This window comes from Nycticebus coucang, chromosome 1 (assembly GCF_027406575.1).
Source record: "Nycticebus coucang isolate mNycCou1 chromosome 1, mNycCou1.pri, whole genome shotgun sequence".
In the NCBI taxonomy this organism is placed as follows: Eukaryota; Metazoa; Chordata; class Mammalia; order Primates; family Lorisidae; genus Nycticebus; species Nycticebus coucang.
The window spans coordinates 189,139,915-189,162,900 of record NC_069780.1 but is presented as its reverse complement, the minus strand read 5'-3'; the positions used below and the strand labels follow the sequence as shown (position 1 = coordinate 189,162,900).

At 44.5% G+C, this 22,986-nt stretch overlaps 1 protein-coding gene across 2 annotated transcripts in view; it reads right to left on the bottom strand.

The window, feature by feature from the left end:
- SEMA5A (semaphorin 5A) overlaps positions 1–22,986 on the bottom strand; it is a 475,532-nt gene that overhangs the window by 126,610 nt on the left and 325,936 nt on the right. For both annotated transcript variants that reach the window (XM_053593046.1, XM_053593055.1), the window contains exons 9-11: positions 12,900–13,185; positions 8,076–8,211; positions 2,336–2,540 (exon numbers count right to left, since the gene is read on the bottom strand). In XM_053593046.1, the coding sequence (XP_053449021.1) occupies positions 2,336–2,540; positions 8,076–8,211; positions 12,900–13,185 (627 nt within the window). The remainder of the gene's footprint in view (positions 1–2,335; positions 2,541–8,075; positions 8,212–12,899; positions 13,186–22,986) is intronic.

Below are 22,986 nucleotides of genomic sequence, written 5' to 3'. Positions count from 1 at the left end.
ACAGAATTCTTATAAGCAAGTTTCTAGAATCCATGCTGTTTACAAAGAATGAGCGTTGACTGTAATGTCATCTCAGATCTATAATTTATCTAAATAGGTCTGTTTTGACTTGATTGGGATTCTGTTCAAATATATTTGTTGTAATAAAAAAAAAAATCCTCACATACCTTACTCCTGTGAGCATGTTTTAAATAGCAGTGGAAGTTGCCTGTAGCTATGGATTGAATATTTGTGTTCCCCAAGATTGATATGTTGAGGATACCCTAATCCCTACTGATATTTATTTGGAGGTGAGGCATGTAGAGGTGATTAGGTCATGAGGATGGGGCCCTTATGAATGGTATTAGTGCCCTTATAAGAAAATATACAAGAGAGAAGTGCTCTCTCTCCTCTTGGTCAGGATGCAGCTGTCTGCAAACCTGGAAGGGATCCCTTACAAGGACAAAGCATCACGTGCCTTGATCTTAGATATCTAACCTCCAGACCAGTGAGAAATAAATGTCTATTGTTTAAGCTACCCAGAAATTTGTTACAACAATCTGACATTCATCAGAATAAAAGTAGAAGAGTTTCATTATAAATCATCAGAAATTCACTATAGATAAGTATAAACACAAAGGAAGCAACCAACCATCACCTTCTCGCAGCTTCAGGTGGAGGGTAGATCAGAAGGCTCAGGTCGAGACATCAGGCTGCTCTGCGCTGACCCACAAATGGCCATCCAAGGATAACCCCATTCCCCAACATCCACTGCCCCATGTATTGATGAGGACCTCAACTGCCTCCAAGGATTGCAAGGAGATAGCCCTCTTCTCTGTGGCATCAGTCTGAACATTTATGATGAATACTTTTGGAAAGGTCCTATTCATTCATTCTACATATCTACTCTATGCCAGGCACTCTGTAGGGCATTAAGGGTAAAAATGAGGCATAATTCCCATCTGCATCCTTATGAGCAAGACAATGCAAGACTCCCTTTGCTTCTCTTAAAATAAACAATAGAAAATAATCCCTTCCTTGGCATTCCATCCCCTCCAGATACCACATCAATCCTTGACTTCTTTTCCGGAATCACTTTGGGAGAAGCTGCTCTGGGCAGCTGACTTCTCCCCACATGCTCCCTCTCTTTCCCTTCCTTCCCCAGACTGGCTGTAGAGGCACCTGCAGCCTTCATCTGCTCTTCCAGTGGTTGTGCCTGTCCTCATCTTCCTTGAACACTCAGTGGCACCACTGCAGCTGTCCCAGCCTGCATCTTGCAGCATTGGCTATTTCAACCTTGGTTACGGGGCTGCCTTCTCCTGTGTGGTCAGCAGTCAGCTTGGAAATTCCTTCCTGGCAGAGCCAGACTCTGGTGCTCCGGGATATCCAATTGTCATCACCTCGCTGGTCTGTTACTGTTTATTATCTGCTGTCCCCACTAGTAAGTGAGCTCCAGGACTGCAGGGCAGTGCCAGCCTGTTCACCAATTTACTATGCAGTGCTTCAAATGAATCCAGTGGACAGCAAAGTTTCAGTAGGTAAGAGCAACTTCATAAAAATTAATTAATAAATATATAATTATGAATGGAGAAGTTCTTTGTGCTTCAGAAAATGCCAATTATGTGGAAAACAAAGAAAGAGGGAGACAGATTCCAAGGTGAGGTTGCTTCTGTCTGTGGACCTGAAGGCTGGAAAGAGGGGACATGTAGGCAGACTTGAGACTGGTCCCTGAGGCTGGCCTTGCACATGCTGAACTGTCCATGGAATAAACTGAGATGGGATGGCATGTGCCTTCCACACTCTAGTTACTCTGGAAACTGAAGAGCTCTCATTATTATTTCTGATATGATAAACATTGTTGACTACATTTGCTGAGAAATATTCTGTTATTTATGCACAAAACATATTCTTTGAATGCTTCCATGTATCACCATCCATAGATAATTTTTCAGGAAACACTGTCTTTGAGCCAATTAGAAATCCCCATGACAATCCCCAGACAGTATTTTATCCAGCAATGTCCTCTAACAAAGCATTCCATCATCGTAAATTACCCAAATGAAAATGGTCTTGCCAAGAAAAGACTTACCTTATGAACAGTTGAAGAATGATAGTTAAGAAACAAGGCACTGTCTTCCCAGTTAAAATTATGACTAAAATGGTAAACAAAGAATGTGAAATTAAGATTTCCAAAAAGATGGGCGGTAGATGAGGAAGCTATAGGTGAGCATGGTGGGTTTGCTGGTTGCAAAGAAATCAAACAGACCCAGAGCTTGAGATTGAAGCTGTGTGTTTAGAATTTAAAACACACCAGAAGACAGTTAGAAAACTCCTCAGAGGAGGGCAGGGCTCCTACCTGTGGCCAAATAGATAATGTGGACAAGCGTGTCGCGCCCCTGCACCACGTCGACAGCCACGTGGGAGAAGCGGCTGTTGTCCTCCATGAAGGCGGGCACAGTGGTCACTGGCTGCACCACTTCATGCATCAGAATGAACTTCTGAGCATCCTGCAGGTTCCTCTCCGTCAAGTTGACATACAGGCCCTGGTCCACGGTGCCACACTGCAAGGGAAGACAGGCCATGTTACCCGCCGCTGGACATTCGCAGCTGGTGGGGCCACCTCAGGCAGAGGGTGACTTGGAACATGAACAAGCCACAGTGTGTCACTGAAGTGTTCAAACGTCTTTGCTCTCCATTTCCCTGAGGCCCCAAAGTGTGCCAATGTCTTTGCTTCTTCACGGTGCCCTGGTCCTCAGCATCCCTCCCATTTCACATTTGAGCACACCTAACGTGGGGAGTCTCTCAACACCTTCATAAGTGAACTGATCAGAAGCTAAAAAAGTAAAGTGGAAGTTACTGCTAACTTCAATTCAAACAGGAGCATAGAAACTCCTCCTCTCCTGAGGAGTCACTTGGGAGCTGCCTGGCCAAATGCCTATGATTATATTTGATGGAAAATCAGGTACCTGGATTGACAACGTGGCAATCAAGGACGTGATATTGACTTATTTGCTTTCCTATTGCAGCAGTGGCTCTGTGAGGAAGACATGGGTCCCATGGCAGGAGCTTTGTGCCATTTTAATCTGTACACCCTGTAACGTCACTCTGATATTATCCACATGGGCTGTAAAAAATACTGTGCTGGCCTTCCTGCTTTGTGCTTGTATTCCAAGCCAGAAGAAGTTAAAAAATATTTAGAGTCTAGAAATCTAAGAACAAAAATGGAAAATTTATGAGAAGAGAGATGAGACAATACTGGAAGTGAGGAAAGGAGAGAAAATAGAAAGGAAGCTAGCGAGGAAGGAGGAAGGAAAGAGATTTTCAGACGTAGTGAACACCAAGCTTCCGTGTATCACTATCTACACATGTTGCACATACAAGAGCGAACTTGGGCTTGCAAATTGCTGAGAATTAAATTCAGAGCTGTGTTTCAGGGAGGCTGGCTGGTGTTAACTTACGACACTCTCCAGCAAGGACAAGGTCCAAACAGGGATAGGAAAGAAAGTCGGGCTTTCTGGAGCCACATTCACAGTCAGAACTTTACCACCAACTCTTCTCGTGTCTTTTATAAACATTAAACCCTGGTACAAACAGTGACTGATCCTCAGCAGAACTTCATATAAGTACGCTTGTTGGAAATAAATTCCTGGGCTCATAACGCTGGAAACTACTGTTTATAATATGTCATTTCTAATTCTTGATTTTATAATAGTATAGAAGTTCAAATGTGTAAGATGGGAATTGCTTTTCCTAAAGTACATGATATTTCTGTAGCATCTGGTAAAATATCCACATGCCATGAAATGATAGGCTGATTGCAAACTAAGATAATCTTAAAGGAAAGTGGATTTCACGTGTCTAGTCCATGTTTAGCTTAATTCATGTCAACACCTTGCTGTGCACCCCATGTGAGTTCAGCAGAAGGGCTTGGCCTATGGTCTGAGTGGTCTCAGATGAGGGGTAACTCCTGTCGCAAGGTCTCAATATGGCCTCCCCTCTCGGCTTCTTTTTCTTCACTGCAAAGTGGCTAGAAAAATGCCTACTCTGTTCACCTCTCAGGTTATTGGGAGACCAGCTGAGATAATCAGTGGAGAGCATGTGTAAATGCTACAGGACAAGACACTGTGCCTGGCCCTGAGAAGCCATTCACCAGTGGTGAGGGGTTAATGCCTCATCTTGTAGCAGGACGGCAATTGTCCAGTCACTGAATTTCAGCAGCTGGAAGGAAATGAGTGAATAAACAAAGGAGGGAAGCAGTCAGTGGGCAAATACATGAGAAGTAGCTCCCGGGGCCTGGAAGAAGAAAGTGCTAGGAGATTTTCTATCATTATAATACAGAATAGTGACACTTGGAAGGCAGGGATATACCCTGGCAACCCGTGTTTTAAAAAATAAAAAGGAGCTCCACTGGGCTGGACCTGAAGTTTACAGAGCTGAGTTCTAGTTCTGAGGGGCCTTTGCATTTGGTGGTTTATATTCCTGAAATCAAAAGCAGTGGCTAAGGCACAGGGGACCTTGGCTATCTGCCTGCTGAGTGACATTTCCCATGCACCATACTCGTGGCATTTTTTCTAAAAACTGGCATCATGAACACCAGAAAGCATAATGTAAAAAGAAGGAGCTCTTGATTCTTTTGAAAAGCAGGAGGACGATCAGGGGAGTTTGCAGTGGCATGGGGCTATGTGACAGGGCCACTCATAAGGCTGTGACTCATTTAAATCATCTGTTTGAATGGTCGAGAATGACACTCTGTGGTTTCCTTCACCAGACACTAATGAAATTTACACCCAAAGATTCAGTTTCAAATTCAGATTTCCAGGATCTGTTCATTGGAGCGTAAGCACCCCACTTCTTCCCCGCCCCCGCACCCTCCAGCCCCGTGCGTAATTTGCAGCTGAGCCTTCCAGGCTGGGCTTCTGCAGTGTCTGTGTGGGGCACTCTGTGACACTCTGGGGACACCATGCGAGAGGAAAATAATAAAAACACAGTCACTGGTCCTCATGGGACTTGAGAGCCACACGGGCTGTCATGCCAACACCTCTTTAAGTAACAAGGTCAGTAACTCTAATTTTTAAAAGCAATAATATTAAAAACTTGTTTACTTGTTTAAAGCATCCCTGAATTGGGTGGTGCAGCCCACAATGACCTAACTTTCTGCTAAGGGTACCTGAGTCTAGCGCCCCCTCTGTTCACTTGCGTCCTTGCTCCCGTGCACCTTGCTGCCAACATTTCTGTGCTGGGTATCCAGGAGTCCTGGTGGACATGACCACATCTCTGTCCTTGGTCCTTTGCAAGCAACAGCCTCTCATTCACTTGGCCACTTTCAAGCATCTATGTTTTTGATTTTTGGCTTCATCCTGATCAGTGGCAATTAAAACTGCACAGAAAGTTCTGGGGTCTGCCATCCTGTACCATGTCCAGATGATGTTGAATTTTGGTGACTGATGTCTTTCTCAGTGAGGCTCAGAGTTTGGATAATTTTGATGACGAGAGTCCTAACAGGGTGGGCTTTGAACCACCACCTAGGGTGGGTTTCTAGATTACAACTGAGAACATTATACTAAATAGTCTTTGCTGTTTCATTATTGTTTTCAATTGAGATTTCCATGTTACATGTTGAAATTCCATGCACTGTCACTCCTAACCCATTCTTTTTCCTGAGCCTGAATTCCCTGTCTGCTCTTCTGATTAATGATACATAGAGAACTGCAAAAAAATTCTAAATGTCGGTAGAAAAATTAGAATTTAAAAAGTCCGAAAATTTCTTATTATCAGTTATTGCAAATATAGGACTGTCTAGTGGAGAGGACCCTTCAACATGCATTCCCGTTCTATGCCTATCTGAATGGTTTCATGAATGTCCATCAGGACCCCTATGCCAGTGTGGCTATCAAACATAGTAAACAAGAAAACACCTGGTACTTATTTGCACTGGGACTTATACAAAGAACCACTATCATCTGTAACTTTGGGTCCCTGCAAGTCTTACATTCTACCAAAAAGACAAGCTCAGCTCCACAGCTCATGGCTTGGAATGCACCACATTTCTGCATGCTCCATTCATTAGGCTGTGCGGACACACTCTCAGTTCATAAAGGAGACTAAGCCCTTCCTTGTGACGCTGGCATTATAAAACCAGATGCTCTTGGCCTTAGGAAATGAGGGGATTTGCTATGTGCTACAAATGTATCCAGATGAACCTGCAAAAAGTTATTCACTGCCTAGAGGTAAGGGATTACAAAGTGTATAAGTCACTCTGTTCACTGTGAGAATTTTGTTATAAAAACATCAAGAATTGAAAGTGCACTATAAATGTAGAAAGCAGCTTTAATTTTTTAACCTTGAGGATTTTATAAGGACTTTCTTAAAAGGAATGATGTATACGAGAAGAAAATGAGACAGAGTGTATATTTACCCAACATATGGGGCCCAGAAGGCATCAAATAAATTGTCCCTGAGAGTCATTTTAATCAAATACTCAATGTACATGAATCAATGTTGTCAAAATTTACTCCTAAAATATTCCCATGAATTTATAACTCTCGTTCCTCATATAATTGATGAAGATAAGATAAAGAATGACAAATAATTTGCGTAAAGAAAGCAGTAGATGGGACGTGAATGGTGAAGATGACATGTTAACCCGTCATCTTATGAACCCCATGCTCTTTCAAAAAATTAAAAACAAAACAAAAAAACCCAGAATGCTCTCAAAACAATGTTAATTGAATGTTCCTTCACACAGTCTCAGTATAAATGACTGAATCTTCCCGTACTCTCAGTTTTATGCTTTGCTGATGGCCCAGGGAGAATTTGGAGTCCTGGACCCAGGACCCACTACTACCACTGAGGAGTAATGGGAACTCCCTGTCATTTAGTCAGAGTAGATGGAAATTTTGCAGCTAAGGACCAAGGTTGGGAATCCCAGTGTGGTTACTAATCAGCTGTGTTGCTTCAGTCAGATGATCTGCCCCACGGCCCAACATCCTTGTCTGTACGTAGAAAACTCATTGCCCATCTCAGAACTGCCACCAGCACGCGAGGTGACGTCCCCTAAGCACCCCACACAGTGGCACTCGCTGGTGCTGACAACTGTACGTAGGACAATAAGTGAGGATGGCGATCACGGGAATGCTGTCGGGAAGCCCTCAGGGGAAGCCTGACGTACACACCAAATGTTTGTGCCTCTGCCAAATGATCTGTTACAGCCCTAACACCCAGGGTGGCTGTGTTTGGAGATGGGGCCTCTGTGCAAATAAATACGGTCATGAGGGTGGATCCAAGTCCCAGTGGGAAAGTTGCCCTTATAAAGGATGAAGGGACACCCGAGATGTCTCTCTGCATGGACTACGCAAGTACATAGCGAGATGGCCACCTATAAGCCAGGGAGAGCCGCTTCTCACACGCTGACCTTCAACTTCCCACCTCTTTAACTGTGAGAAAGTAAGTGTCTTTCTTTTGGGTCACCCACTCTGTGGTGTTTCGCTGTAGCTCCACAAGCAGATGGACATACCTGCTCACTGACCAGACATGAGTGAGTCCATCATCTCTTTGGCTGTCCGTGTCTCTGAGCCCTGAGAGGCAGGAGGCTCACCAGGCCCCGGTAGCTGGGCGCCCTGCACTTTTGTGACCATAGATGAACGGCCTCTCCCTCCTTCCCTTTCCTCCAGCTGCCCCCATTGCGTTCTGCCCTCCCCAACAGGAAATCCAGCCACATTTGCCAATTAGAGCTCTAATCCTATCTGCGGTCTCTGCTGCTCAGTGCTCTGCACCCCATTCATTAGAACGTCATTCATTAGGGATTAGAGATTACGGATGCAAAGCTCAGCATCATTAGGGCTAATTGAAGCCTGGATTCCTGACCTGCAGCAGAAGGCTGGCCTTTTTCAGTCCGGTCTCAGGCTTCACCGCAGACAACAGGCCCTTTCTGAGTCCAGGCGCCACCACTGACAGAAGGCCCCGGGTCTTTTGACATTAGCCCAGAGGAGTGCAGGACTGGCCCCGGCAACTGCACGCACCCATAGTTCCCCTGCCAGTCTACACAGGGTCAGCATTCTTCACGGGGGACCCACAGCACCCAGTGCCCCCTAAATTACCTGGAAGTTGGGGTTGGGGTTGGGGTAGGGCAGCCAGGCGGAGCGCGAGTTCTCCTGGTACTTGAAGGGCCCGGCGAAGGCCTGCGAGATGGCACTCAGTTTGAAGACGCACACGGCCGATGCAGCGATGCTGTTCCTGGGGGCCAAGTAGAGAAAGGAGAGGGCCGGTCAGGGGACCCCGCAGTGACCGCGGACCACGCTGACCTCCACTGAGCAGCTGGCAGACTCCTCCAGCCCACTGTCTCCCAGACATCCCAGGAGAATGGAGCTGGACCAGAGACGCCCCCAGTGATGTCCCGCGGAGGAGCGAACCAACGCCCTGGTACAGAAGCCAGGCTCCCGGGCAGTCCGGGCGCGCCACCTGCCAGCCGGGATTCCTTCACTCAGCCCCAGGCGCGGTGGGGATTCCGCAGAGCTGCGTGCTGCCTTTTAAATTCTGGAAGAAAAGGATGGAGCTCCTTTTCTGACTTGTATGGCTCCCCTTCCTGAGGCATTTACAGCTACTTCACCTGGAAGCACAGCAAACTTGGGTTTTCTCTATTTTATTTTATTTTGTTGTTGTTGTTTAAAAAAAAAAAATCTAGATATTTGTGTTTATTTCTCCTCCTTTAAAGAAATAACCACCTCATAGTATTTTTCTAAAAAGTGACTGGCCCCTCATTTTTTTTTTTTTTTAATTTAAAAGGGATTTTAAAATCAGAGTCAGAGAGAAAAACTTAACAGCACTGACCTATGAAATCCTAAACCCTTCATTCATGATTTGAGCTCTGTGGAGACAGTCACAGATGTGGACTCTCAGAAGGTCCCCTGTCTTAGACCAGGCTTGGGAACAACAAAATAACCTTGGTGAAATGAATCTGCATTTTCAGCTCAGCCTGGGTTCTCAAAGGGGAACATAGTTGAAAGGAGGGTCTTCCATACACTTGGCACCGTAACGCTCTGAAACAATGCGGGTACACATCCCATCAATTGCTCTATCTGCATCCAAGGAAAAATTAAAGAAACTCTAAAGCTGGAATGCTTACTTTATATTTGTTTTATGTGACAAACACAGAAGCTAAATAGGTGCTAGACACTATTCTAAAGGCTTTATTACTACTAATTCCTTTAATTTTCATGAGGTAAGGGAAATTCACGGACATGGGAAATGCGGCAGGGTAAGGAGAAGACCCTCGTCCAAATTCTCCCAGCTACTAAATGGGGGAGCTGGACTTGAACCTCATGCAGGATTTTGAATGTGTGAGCAGGCAGCATTAAACATCTCCACAGGCAGGCGAGGGCCTTGAAGGCAGAGATGTGTTTCCTCAAGAAGCGCACCAGCCCCCCATGTCAAACAGGAGCTGATTCATATTGTGGTTTTTTGCTCTTTATCCTCTGAAAGGAATAAGATAAATCAAAACACAAGTGCAGGGAAGAATTAGCCTTTAACATGTGACCGGACTTTAGTAGGAATAAGAAAACCAACTATGCTGGAGAAAGAATGGTCAGACACAGGAGGACTCCACCCACGGGCCAGCCAGGCACCAGGGGCAGTGGTGGGTGGGCAGAGAGGTTGATAATAGTAATGAGAGATGCCAGCCTGGGCCCTGCTAAGCACGTGGTAAAGATCACCTAATTTCTCACAGAGAAACAATGGATCCTGAGAAGATGCTGACTGCACAGATCTGCAAACGTGGTAACTGAACCTGAGTAATACAGGCTGTGGGGAAGGGACGCAGGGCTTCGAGGGGCCCCAGAGTACCCACCTGGACCCCCATTGCCATTCTACGTCCTGGGAAAGGGAAACCCTTGATCTCTTCCTAATGACAGCACATTGCTCCCTGCACGCCCCTTCTCTGAATGGGACTGTTCTGGGCTCTGGCGTCAGCTTGGAGACGCCCCTGGGTACCCTGCTGGTCTGAACACCCCTCACAGGTGTAGGGGGGCACTTCTTCCCAACCCCTGGTGAGCATCACTGGTGCAGCATTCCCATGAACCCTTTAGTAGCTGTGCTCTGTGGGAGAGGGAAGGGCAGGTGTGACCCCACTGTCCCCCTCCATCTCCCCTGTTCCTAACTACCCCTTCCTGGGATAGAGCTGTCCACGTGAAGTGAAATCCACATTCACCATCTCATCCTGTGGAGGGGGGCAGTGAGGGCAGCCTAGGTCTAAAAGATCTTGACCTTGTGATGAATCTGCTTGAAGCTGGGATCAGCCCGAACAGACTCATTTGGCCAAAATACCTGCAATCATACATTCCATGATGGCCACCGTCAGCAGTCAAGGTCTTGATGTGCCTTCACGCCTCCATGGAATGCTGTGTTCTGCTCTTTATCTCCTTAGGATGAAAGGGCAATCGAAGCTCCCACCCAACTCACTACTTTGCTGTCTCCAAATTTGTACCTACTTTACTATCTATATGGTGTGCTGTCTATACCATAATGATGACCCATCATTTTTAGTTATCAAAAAAAGAAAACCAAAAAACAAAAAATAACAGAGGCCAATCCTTCTAAGACTCAGTTGCAGCATCATAGCATTTCTGTAGCCCACCTCACTCACACAGAAGTGGTTGAGAAAACTACACAGTCCTAAAGACAGAACAAGTCAGAATGGTTACCTTTCTGCCAATTCTCCAAGTGCTAAGAACCTAGACAGATACACAGAAACAACCCAAAACTAATTCAGAGACTGGACATCTCTGATCCTCCTTTTCCTTCAGTTTGAAGCAAATCTCATCAAGGATGTGGCATCTTTTGAGAACGCCAAGGCTGAGACATAACACAGAATACCAGCTAAGGATTAACATAATTGTCATGGGCAGCACCTGTGGCTCAAGTAGCAGAGTGCTGGCCCCATATACCAGAGGTGGTGGGTTCAAACCCAGCCCCGGCCAAAAACTGCAGCAACAACAACAACAACAACAAAAGATAAGGGGCAGTGCCTGTGGCTCAAGGAGTAGGGTGCTGACCCCATATGCTGAGGGTTGTGGGTTCGAGCCCAGCCCCGGCCAAAAACTGCAACAACAACAATAAAAAAATAACTGTCATGAAAGGGCAGAGTGGTGGGATGAGTGTATTGTTGGAATAAAAGGGTCATATCTAGAATCCATCCCAAGCCTTAGTAAGAATATTTATTTCATAGAGAAAGGGGAGCCATGGCCATTTCCCATCTGCCAGTAAAGATGCCACATTGGGGTGACTTCTGACATGATGGGACTCTGCCACACAAAACAAATATTCTGGCATGGCCTGAAACTTACTTTTGTGACTATCTAAATTGACCACCCACCATCTTGGAATGTTTGAGACACGGCACTTATGTAGCTTTTGAAATTGGTGTTTTGTGTTCTTTCCAGAGCCAGGGGAATGAACAGCTAAGTAAACCAAGTTCCCATTGTGTGTAAAATTGATGTCAGCTGAGCAACAGCACATTTATCTTCTGCAGCCTACACTATTTCTTAAACTAGGTTTTGAAAAGCAAATCAACTTCAGAAACTGTAAATTGATTTTTTTTTTAAAGAAACTTATCAAAGAGGGAAAATAACCTCTGGGGTGGAAGAGCAGATTTACAACAATAAAGATGGTCATAGTGGACTGGGATTAGGCATAGAGCCACTCGTATTAGCCTTATTTTTCTAACTTCATGTCAGAAAGAAGACCCATTATGGAGCAAACATTATTAAGCAAATATTAACACTTGGAGCAGCAAAGAGAACAACGAGAAAAGATTAACAAGAAATACGAGGCAGGTAAAGTGACTCTTTACATACTCAATTCGTCATCAAGCCTCTGATGCCTAAGAGATGAAAAAGTAAACTAAAAATACTCAGGCAGCAGAGCAGACACAATAGGCTATCACCCTGTAATAGAGTTTCCCTGGGAGGATCCCAGACAAACAAAGACTGTTGGTCATCCAAACCATTTATCAGCACATCTGACCCATCCAGATTGGGCACATTTACTTTGGATACAAATAGCTGGCTTTTGCCCAAAGTATTAGATCACCACACATAATATTTCAAAGACGACCCAAACCCGTAGCGCGAACTCATCATTAGCTCTGCCTCTGTTGAGGACAGCGGAGCTCAGAGCCTCAACGTGTTCTTTAATTCCTGGGGCGTGGGTGAGCTGCTGTCATGTCCTACATAGGACACTGGCTAAGCATTAAACTGTCACCAGGGGAAGCATGAATGGGTGGTCAGCAATCTTCAAAGGCTCACCCAGTCCAAAACCGACCGTTGTGAAGTTAGAAATATCCTCCTTCAAAGGGAAAAAAAATACATTTTTCAAAAATATTTTACTAGGGTAAGTGTCATTTACAAAATGTGTGCCCACGTTAGCCCTCTTGGAGAAGGATGGTCTAAAATGCAGCTACAGGAACATGACGAGGTGCATATCACATGAGGTCAGGGTTGTGTTGTCTCGTAGACCAGACACCCCAGAGAACACTTCCTTCATTACGTGTAAATGCGTAACTTGTGTGCAGCACAAAACATACATCTAGTATAAACCAGCAATTCAGAGAGTGCCCAGAACACATTGGCCAGTCAGGAAGGGGCAATTCACACGAGAATGATTTGATATTCCTGTTTCCGAAAGATAAAGCACAACTTTCTTGATTAACTTTATTTTCTTAACACAAGTCTTACAAATCACATCTCTTTGTCTAACATTTGCCTAACATTTAGTTCATAGTGAAAAGTCTTTTTTTTTTTTGGCTGCTAGCCCAGTAAAATAAGAAAGATTTCCTTTAAAGCAACTTTAAAACCTCAAAGGTCAAAGAACAAAAGACTTATTCAGAATGAGTCAAAGAGCAGGGAGAGAAATGATTTCAAGTTACATACACGTTGGTGGTAAAGATGCCATAGAGGAGATCCAGCTCGGGCAGGAAGAAAGTGCTCTGCAGTTCGTTGTAGTAAAACGGGACCTCGCCAGGGCGAGAGCAGTTCAGGCGCGCCTTCATGAACGTGGTCCAGGTGTCCTCCAGCAGGAACCGCCCGCCGATGTCGTTCTTGCAGACCCGGGCAGCTCTGGAGAACACGGTTTTCCCGCAGTCATGCTCCACAGCATTTTCTCGGAAAAAGAAGTAGGTAAAATTTCCGATGTCGTAAGAGGAAACGAAGTTTGGTTCTGGAAACAACAGGAGAGAAGAAAAATCTCAACACCCATCCATCAATCCTTTCTCTCTGGCCCGTTCAGTATTCCTTCCAAAGTGACTTGATTTTGTTTAGACAACACCTGGTTCTTGTAAGACAAATGGGAGGCCCTGCGGGCAGCTTAATGATCTGCACTACCAGGAAACTCAGCGTCACATGCAAGATCTAAATGACAAGCAGTTACCAGCGTAAGTCCACCCTCATGTGTCCTGAAGTAAATCAGGGCTCAAGGGAATGTGACATTTTGATACCATCAAAAGCAGGCAGCAAAGATTTGCAGTATATTTTAAAGCAATGTGTATTACTTTATTTGCAAAGTCTTACACAACCTTCAGAAAGAGAAAAATAAAGTTAAAGAGATGAAATGTGATTCAAATTAGAGGAACCTACTATCCTGCTTGTGTTCAAGACAATAAAATTTTTTGACTTTATTTATATTCATTGATATGATTTTAACATATTTATATGCTTTTCCTGAGGACTTTAATTTTCTTTTTTTGCATTAGTGGAAATTAACACAACAAACTAAAACTATAATGTGAGTGCCTGGAATTAACTTTGGCAATCCCATGACTATGGTGACCAGGTAACCACGAGAATCAACTCTTATTCTCTTATTTCTGGGTTGTTGGGAGATACATTTAAAACAGGGAAGAGCATCAAGATGGAAACACTGCCTTGTAGCTTTCTGGTTTCATAATTAGCTTAAAATGGAATTCACAAGTAACAAAATTACAGCAAAACCCTTTATCTAACTACCAAATTCATCGGGAATTTAGTGAGTATTGGTTGTAAACAGAATTTTACAGATAGCATTTAAAGTGTTCGCTTCCTAACTTCCTATTTGAGACCATCAATAGCAGACATGAAACCCTTTCAGACACAGATGAACCCAGATAGTTGCCTTTAAAACCTCTAATAACCAGGTTTCAGCCTTAGTCTTTTTCTCTCTTTCTAAGAGCTTTCCATTCAGTCAACAAGCACAGAACTGGTGCAGTTATATGGTATTCACATTCAGGGGAAGGACATGACCACAGCAACATCCAGGATTTGCATTTCTGGACAAGCTTTAGAAACCAGAATGGTAAGCCCTTGGCTGGAGAGTCATCCTATTCCATTTTCAGTGGTAAGGACAAGGACAGACTGAGAGGGATTTTAAAATCAACTAGAAAGGAAGATAAACAACCAGATAAAACCTACAGCTATCAGAGCCATCAGGAGTGTTGCAGGAAGAAGAAAAGTGAGAGAAAAAAGCCAACAATTCAAGGACTTACTAAACAAGAATATTGCTGGGAAGTGTTTGATCCAGCTCCAGAGATAGTGTTTGAGGCTATTTGTACCCATCATAGCGGGTGCCAATAAATATTGGGTCATCCATGTCCACCACCCATGCCAGCCCATTCCAGTTTCTCAGATAAGAGGAATGCTGAGTCACGGCAAACAGACCGGTCCAGGCCTTCCCCTTTCCACAGAAAGCCTCCACTCCCCCTCCACGTCCCCCTGGACTGATGTTACCATCAGGGGACAACATGCATTTTAGGTAGAATGTTCAAACGCACTTTTCCCTTTCGTTTGAGAAAACGGGGGGGATGGGGGGATTGGCGTCCAGTGTTTAGTAGATGTTCTCTAATCCACAGCCTCGTACATGTCAGTCATAGAATGAGATCACTTAGCAAACACTTTCTACAGCCCTGTGGTGACCCTTAAGTGCAATTGCAGGTCCCTCACTGGGTGACCTGCTGTTAACTTTGGAAGCTCTGTTTCTTGGAAAGCAGAGCCTCTTGAAAATCAGCCAGCATCCTGTTCCTTTTCAAAAGATAGTAAAAAAAAAAAAAAAGAATTGTTAAAAAGACAAACATCTCTTACATTTATAAATAAAAACTTGGAGGTAAGGGACAATTGCATCTTGCCAGGCAGTATAATAAGATACCTGCTATTTTCCTTCTATTATTTAAGTTCTGTCTCTTAAAAATGCAATTCACTGCAAAGTCGTATCTGTCACGTGTGAGTGAACGGAACAAGTTAGAAATCAGGCATTGCCTTCTAGTCTATGAGAGATCTGTGTGTATGTGAGAGAGATCTGGAGTGTGCTACTGACTAACTCGGAATAAAAACAGCCAGGGCTAAATGCCAGGCATATATTTATATGCCTGACTAAATTGCTTTTTTTCATGTTTACAAAACATACTGAGTTATGGATTACAGAGTCTTGTAGAAAATATGTTATGTGCATAAGTAGAATTATGCTTCATGGTGTAAGAATTTTTATTCTACATCTTTACTTACATAACAGTGACCATACAGATGGGAGTGCTGCGAATAGCACAATGCAAGAAATTGTAAGTGATAAGAAGAAGAAAAGAATCAAAAAATTTCAAAAGATTTTGACCATATAAAACCAAATGCTCAATGCTGAGGATGCAAATGAAACATTTCAAACTTTCCATTCAATATTCTCTCTGCCTCAATGCTCAGAGCGCACCATGTTCAAATGGGTCAATCTCATTATTGACCAGATCACTGAAAGGCTCTTGAGATAGAAATTCAGTAGCGCCTCTGTAAGTTGACCAGCCAAGGGACTGTAACAAATCAGTCAACACACAGAGGTGGTCAACATAAGGAACTAGGCCTGCTGTACTGATGATACGTGTGGTGCATGACCAGTCTATGAAAATTAGGTCCACGTAAGGAGGTGGTCAAGGTGAGAGGTCAACTACTGAGGTTTGACTGTATTTGCCTGAATCAACAAGCATGGATATTAAAAGCACACAAGAATTCCAATTTGCCAACTGCATAAATATCTTACTAGAATCAAAATCTATCATAAATCATTTTACAATAAAAATCCCCTTATAAATACACTTGCCATTTCTAGTCTAGCTGGAAAACAACTGGTCATGAAACTTGTGACTCTGGCACATGGCAACTGGGGGAATAAGGACGTGCTTGGTAAGGCTATGATTAGATGGACCACTACATAGTGAGGCCCCAATAAATGATGGCTATTTTATTACCTTATGATTTTCTCTGGATGTCCCTGAGAATAATTTCTACTTAACAGAACTTCACATTATGACAATGAACAAGCAAAGATGTGTGTATCAAACTTAAAGGTGATCACACTTTGAGGAGCAGAAATACAGCTATGCTGAGTTTTTAAAGTAGTGAGCTATTTTCCCCAAAGAAAGTGAGTCAATGGAAACAATCTTTAGCCATGACACATGGCCCGAGGTAGTCTGTTCCCTAAATCATTGGCGTCAGTCACTATAAAACCACTTCCACATACATTCCTGCATTTTATGTCCACTCATTACAGTGTAGGTTGTCACGGCTGCATGAAAATGTACTGTAGAGCCTTTCAAAGACAATCCAATTTCATCTAGGTATTCATTAAATGTGGATAATTCACCTAAAATTAAATTAAATGTAGGTTAAAAGCTATTGGTGGGCTAAAGTTCTTTTCCTGAGATTTCTTCTAAAAGATAGGAAGACAGACAACAGACAGATGACAGATGAGATATGCATCTCTCTCTCTCTCTGTTGTACACGTTTGCGTCCGTGTGTACCACAAACGTGTAGTACTGAGGTATATGCATAGATGGCTCAATACTTCCACCTGCTGGCTGTGTGAACTTCGTCAAGCGAGGTACCAGCAAATTTCCGTCTTTCCCTTTTAGAATGGAAAGAACAATGCTCAACTACAGCATCATTGTGAGAATCAAAGGCAATGCATGCCCAGTGCCTCACACTTGACTGGTAATTATCCAAGGATAGATCACTGTTCTTTTTTTTTAAATAATTCTCCCACTATACAAATTAATATAAACACACATGTTGGTAAACACATCAGCATTTAATTAACAAGCTAACTAATCAATGCATTAATTAATGCACTCTGTATATCGCATTAGGGTCTGCCCTCCTGGACCAAACATGGTGGCAGGGACTGAGCCACAGATGGAACTTCAGAGGCCAGGGCACCCTCTGGCAGCAGCTGCCTGATGGGTAGGCAGGCAGGCGGGGAGGGGCTACCAAGCCCTGGGCAGGGGAAGGAACAGCCTGAGAGGAAAGCCTGAGGGCACAGGAATGGAATGAAGCCAGTGTTGGAGTCCACAGCACAGGAGGGGGAAGGCCAGGCCTGGCCAGATGCCAATGGAGAGACACCAAATGGCTTTGAAGATGAGCTCGTGATTCAGATTCTGGGTGTGTGGTGGGTGTGTGGTGGGGGTGAGGGGCTGGGGCCTAGCACACCTTGGGTAACATTTATGCAGCAATCTGAGACTCTCAGCCTCCCGTCCCCTGGTGGGCTGCTGGCTGAGCCCCCAACAGGAGGAGAGCTACTTTAAGACCTTTGCAATGGGGCTGAAAATGGGGTTCGAGCTCATTTAATCTCTTCTGTCTCTTCCAGGGGGAACGGAGCCTGTTGAAAATGCATTGTTTACATGGATTTTTTGATTCCAGAAGGAATAATTTGCGCCCTGGGGGCATGCACTGGCTTCTCCCTGAGAATGGCCATCTTATTAGCATGTGCCCTCCACGCCCAAAGTCACACCTAGAACTCCCCGTGTCCTTATGTCTACTGGGGCTTTTATTAAGGGGACATTTGTGCAAATGTTCTGGTGACAAAGACTTTGGTGTCTAGTCCCTTTACTCCTTTCTAAGCACAAAGCCTCCTCCCTATGAGATTCTGCCAAATCACACCTTCCTAGGTTCCCCGAGTTATAAATAACATCAGGAATATTCCTGAACATGTTTAAAGCAGATAATCTTTATCTGCCATGTTTGCTTTTCCCTGATAATTTTAAATGTATAGACTCACTTCATCCAATCTGCAAAATCATAAATCAACACCTATGAGTTTTTTCATGAGAATATTAACTTGAATTCAAAGATCTAAAAAAGTATTTTAATGCCTAAAAATATTTTAAAAGACTGAAAGAAAATCATGTAAGATTTCACTGAAAGAAGCTACTGAGCTGCCACATCCTTCCATTGATATCCAATTTCCTCCCACGATAGCTGTAAGAGAATAAGGAAACCAGTGTGAGGCCTCCAGGTTTGTCTCCGGAGTTGATCTGGACCAGGGAGACAGAGGCCAGAACCACAGGCAGCCAGGGCCAAAAAGCATCAGAGGCTTCCCCGCTGATGGGGGGAAGCAAGAAGCTTAATAATACAATACAGAGACAAGGTCCCTGAAACACACAGAGCTGGGAGTCTTGTAAACATGACAATAGTATGGTCTCTGCTCCACCAAGAGGGAAAGAAGTGATGTTGGTAATCGAGGCAGACGTCAGCAGGGACCCCAAACTGTCACTGGGAAACTGGTGTGCTCTCTAGACAGGGAACACTGAAACAGTTCCCTGTGCTTTATATCAGTAGTGGTAAATGGCCATACAATGTGCTGTGTTCTCTGTGGGGAAGCACACTTTCTTTGCACTTATTTATTTATTTAATTTTTTTCTTTCTTTCTTTCCTTTTTTTTTTATTGTTGGGGATTCATTGAGGGTACAATAAGCCAGGTTACACTGATTGCATTTGTTAGGTAAAGTCCCTCTTGCAATCATGTCTTCCCCCCCTTCCCCCTTCCTTCTCATTTTTAAGCACATCTCCATGTAACCCAGAAAATACAGTTCACGTCTTTGTCTTCATAATACCCTGGTAACCAAAGGGAGAGTCCATTCGTCCATCCATTCTCTTTTTACACAACTGAGTTACGGTCCAAAGGTGATAAATGACTGACTGGCAAATATAATAGAGACTTCACCATAAGACTGGAAGGGGCTTTGAGGCTCCCCAACGTTCAAGCTCTTGGTGCTCAATGACCAGGACAGAGCATGACGCCATCAGAAGTCATTTGTGTGTCACTTACCACACATATTTGCACGCATATTTTTGGTGTAAAATTACCCCAGGGCTCTTCTGCTTTGGGTTTCATAATCCCAGGTTATTATGTCCTTTATGCAAAACTTTTAACAATCAAGAAAAGACTCTGAACCTTTTCCAAAATCCCCATATCCCTCTTCCATGGCAGCTCATGGATAACAGTGTGAACATTAGGAGAGAGATGGGGCTGGTTAGGGCTGGTGTTTCCTAAAGTGCTGACAAAGGAGGGGCCGGGAGCAATGAAGGAGGAAGGGGGGGAGCCCTAGGGTGGGATGTGTTTCAAATACCCGTTCAGGTGCACATCGGATGCCACCCTGTTCAGAGGGTGAATCCATCCGGGCCCCAGAGGGCTCTTCTGTGGGTTGAGGACAAGGCACCATCCCTGGTGGGGGGGCTTACAGAGGACTTGTATTTGGAGTCTCCCATCTCCCATCCATAAACAGCCATTCTGATTCTTCTTTGCATCTGGTGTAATAACTGGAGGTAACAGAGACAAAATGGTGCCTGGACAGGTAGATGACACACATGGGGGTCATTTATTTAAAATAATTCTGATGTATGAAGATAGTAAGATAAGGTTTGCAGCACAATTTCCAAAATACGTCAATTTCACATGGCATGGACAAACTGCCCAGTATCTTCTAAGAGGTCTGTTATGGCCTGAAAATTAGAAAAGGGTATCTCATCGTGCCTTGCCACACGTCCAGGGACTTTACTGGACATACTGCAATGTCCCACCCCAGCAAATCTAAACTGTAAAGAGTCACATATCAGTCCCCAGCCTTGTACATATTATACCCTTTTAAGCATCTCCCAAGTACTTATTTGATAAAATATGAAACTAGGCTGTTGACTGTGTAATCCTAATTTTGTTCTGTTTCTCCAGAGCTGCTGCTTTTCCTTAATAAATACTGTAATTACTTCTGCTACCCAAATACGTTTCATTCTCATTGCCCTTGTGCTCTGATAGCCACTGCCCTTTATGAATCCCAGCTGCAGCCAATGTAACCTGCCTAGGTAGCACCTTGCATAGACAAGTCACACCTGGGTACTTCTCTGCGTGGACCCTGCCAAAGAGGCTCTCACCATCCCCAGAGCCCAACAAAATTACCCCAGCCTGGCTGCACTGGGGTTGTTGGGAGTTAGCACCTGCTCCTCGGAGAAGCACTGAGCTCTGCAAAGCACCAAGAATTTCTCCTTGAGTTAAGCACTCAGGAGATCTCTTCCTCCAAGTAAATTATCTTCAATCATTACAAGGTTAATAATTGCATTTTAAAGATCTCAAGAGTCTACTTAACACTTGGGTAGCACCATCAATGTATTTTAAACCAGTAGAATTTAACATTGTTACCAGAAGAGTTTTTTTAAACTAGAATTATAGTAGCTCATAAAACATGATAAAACAAGAACACTGGTGGATTTCAAATGAGTTTGCTGCAATGTGAGGGCCCAGCTGGACTCTCAGAGAATGGACGATTCCTTAGGGTTCACTGGGAGAAGCCAGGGGGATGGGCAATTGTTCCCTCCAGAGAAGGACAGTGCTCAGGGCCTGAGAGTTAATAAGAGGATGTCCTGCAGATGTCTGTGCTGAGTTATTCAGCCTCAGTTAGGAGTTGGTTTTTCCCAGTTCCTACTGAAATTTTACTCTGTGCACAAGTCTCACAACTCACAAACTCAATTTGCACATTATTAATTTGAGAATATAATTTTTTCCCTTTCATGATTTTATTGTTTTCCCAATTTGACCACCAGCTTCTCGAAGGCAAGTTTTATTGCTTTTCTATTTTAAGCATCACCCATTAAACATTTATTATGCTGCCTTACAGTAATCGTTTAATATGGTTATTAACGATTAATATTTTAATGCATTAAGGCTGTTAAGGTATTTCTCTAAACCCATAAATTTGTTTTAAGAGTTATTTTGGCACAGGGAAAAATCTGATTTTCAAACATATTCATTATCAAACACGTGACTTCACGCTGCCAATCCCTCCGGGGCCTCATCTGATCCATTGCACGGCCTTTGATAACTGACTGAATATGCAATGGCAGAAAGTGGGGGCCAAAGGAGATGAGGGTTCAAAAGGAAGAGCAGGCCAATTTTTATAACTGATTCAGTTTCAAACTTAACTGTTTTGTGTTGTTGTTTGTTATTTCTGGGCACAAGAAACAGCACATTTTTCTCTTGTTTAATAAACTCATTTGTGAAGTATGCTTATCTCTTACTCCTGAGACAGACATCGACTGCCCCTCAGCTGTGACTCCGGCACCAGATGAGATGTGGGGTCCTTGCCCTCCAGGAACTCATAAATGAGCAGGGAAGAAGTGCTCTATTCTCCTTGCCCATTGGCCCATTGTCTTAGTCTGTTCCAGCTCATATAACAAAAATACTACAAACTGGGCAGCTTATTAACACAAATATTTATTCCTCACATTTCTGATTCTTTATAAAAATGTGATGACCTGACCACTCTGGCCTGGCCCTGGTACTCTGAGGCTGTGGACCACAGGACACCTGTCTCACAAGCACATTCTCTTGTCCACACCTGCTTCCTGGATGGCTCTTTGCACACAGTGGGAGACTCTATAAAGACTTGAAGAAGAGAGGCCTGCCACAGTGGCTCACACCTGTAATCCTAGCACTTTAGGAGGCTGAGGTGGTTGGATTGCCTAAGCTCAGGAGTTCAAGACCATCCTGAGCAAGAGCAAGACTCTGTCTCTTAAAAATAAACTAGCTGGGTATTGTGGCAGGCATCTATAGTCCCAGTTACTTGGGGGGCTGAGGCAAGAGGGTTACTTAAGCCCAAGAGCTTGAGGTTGCTGTGAAGTATGAGGCCACAGCACTCTACTGAGGATAACGAAATGAGACTCGGTCTTAAAAAAAAAAACAAAGAGAGAGAGAGAGGAGAGAGAGAAAGAAAGAAGAATAAGAACTTGGACTTGATGAGATTCTGATTTCAGCAAAGTCATTCTGTTCATAATAAGGTCGTCACCAGGAATGGATGGGAGACCATCCACCCACCCATCCAGCCTCAGGTACACATGCAGTCCCTTGTTGACTCCTGTAAGCACCCAGGAATGAACAGTGCTGTGAGAGCTGATGCGGGGCTGGCTTCCCAGAGAGAGTAAGTAATGGACGAGGGGTGACAAACTGATTCCTACCAGGAAGGAAGCTGCAGGGGGAGAGGCAGAGGCCCTGGGACGCCCAGAAAGCTGCAGGGGGATGGGGCAGAGGCCCCGGGAGGCTCAGAAAGCTGCAGGGGGAGAGGCAGAGGCCCCGGGAGGCTCAGAAAGCTGCAGGGGGAGAGGCAGAGGCCCTGGGAGGCTCAGAAAGCTGCAGGGGGATGGGGCAGAGGCCCTGGGAGGCTCCTTGCACAGGGTGATCTGAGAGGCCTTCTCCGAAGAGGAGACCCTGGACCTGGATCTCCCTAGAGGTCTGGTGGGAGGGCATCCCGGTGGGGATAGCCTGGGCAGCAGGCCAGTGACAGAGAGGACGTGGGTCTTGCGGGAAGAGTGGGTGTGGAAGAGGAGAGAGATGTGGCCCCACAGGCCGTGGAGCAAGTCATACAGGGTTCTGTGCCACGCAGAAGGGATTGAACATCTCCTCTGGCCAAGGGAAGGCATTGAAGGTGCTGAAGCCTGGGACTGGCAATCTGGCTTACAGTTGTTAAAGACCATCCTGGCTGCTCTGTGGATTGTGGGTCAGAAGCAGCATTTCAGGCTAGGCTGAGGAAACCCCGAAGGAAAACAGGCAGGACCCAGGTCGGCACTGTCATGGGGGCTGGGCAGGACCTGCGGGGTGGGTCAGGGAATTGGGGAAAGGAAGGGTCTGAGTGTGCTGGGGTCTAGCTCAGACAAGTGGCTGAATCATGGGGGATGCTCCAGGCTGAGT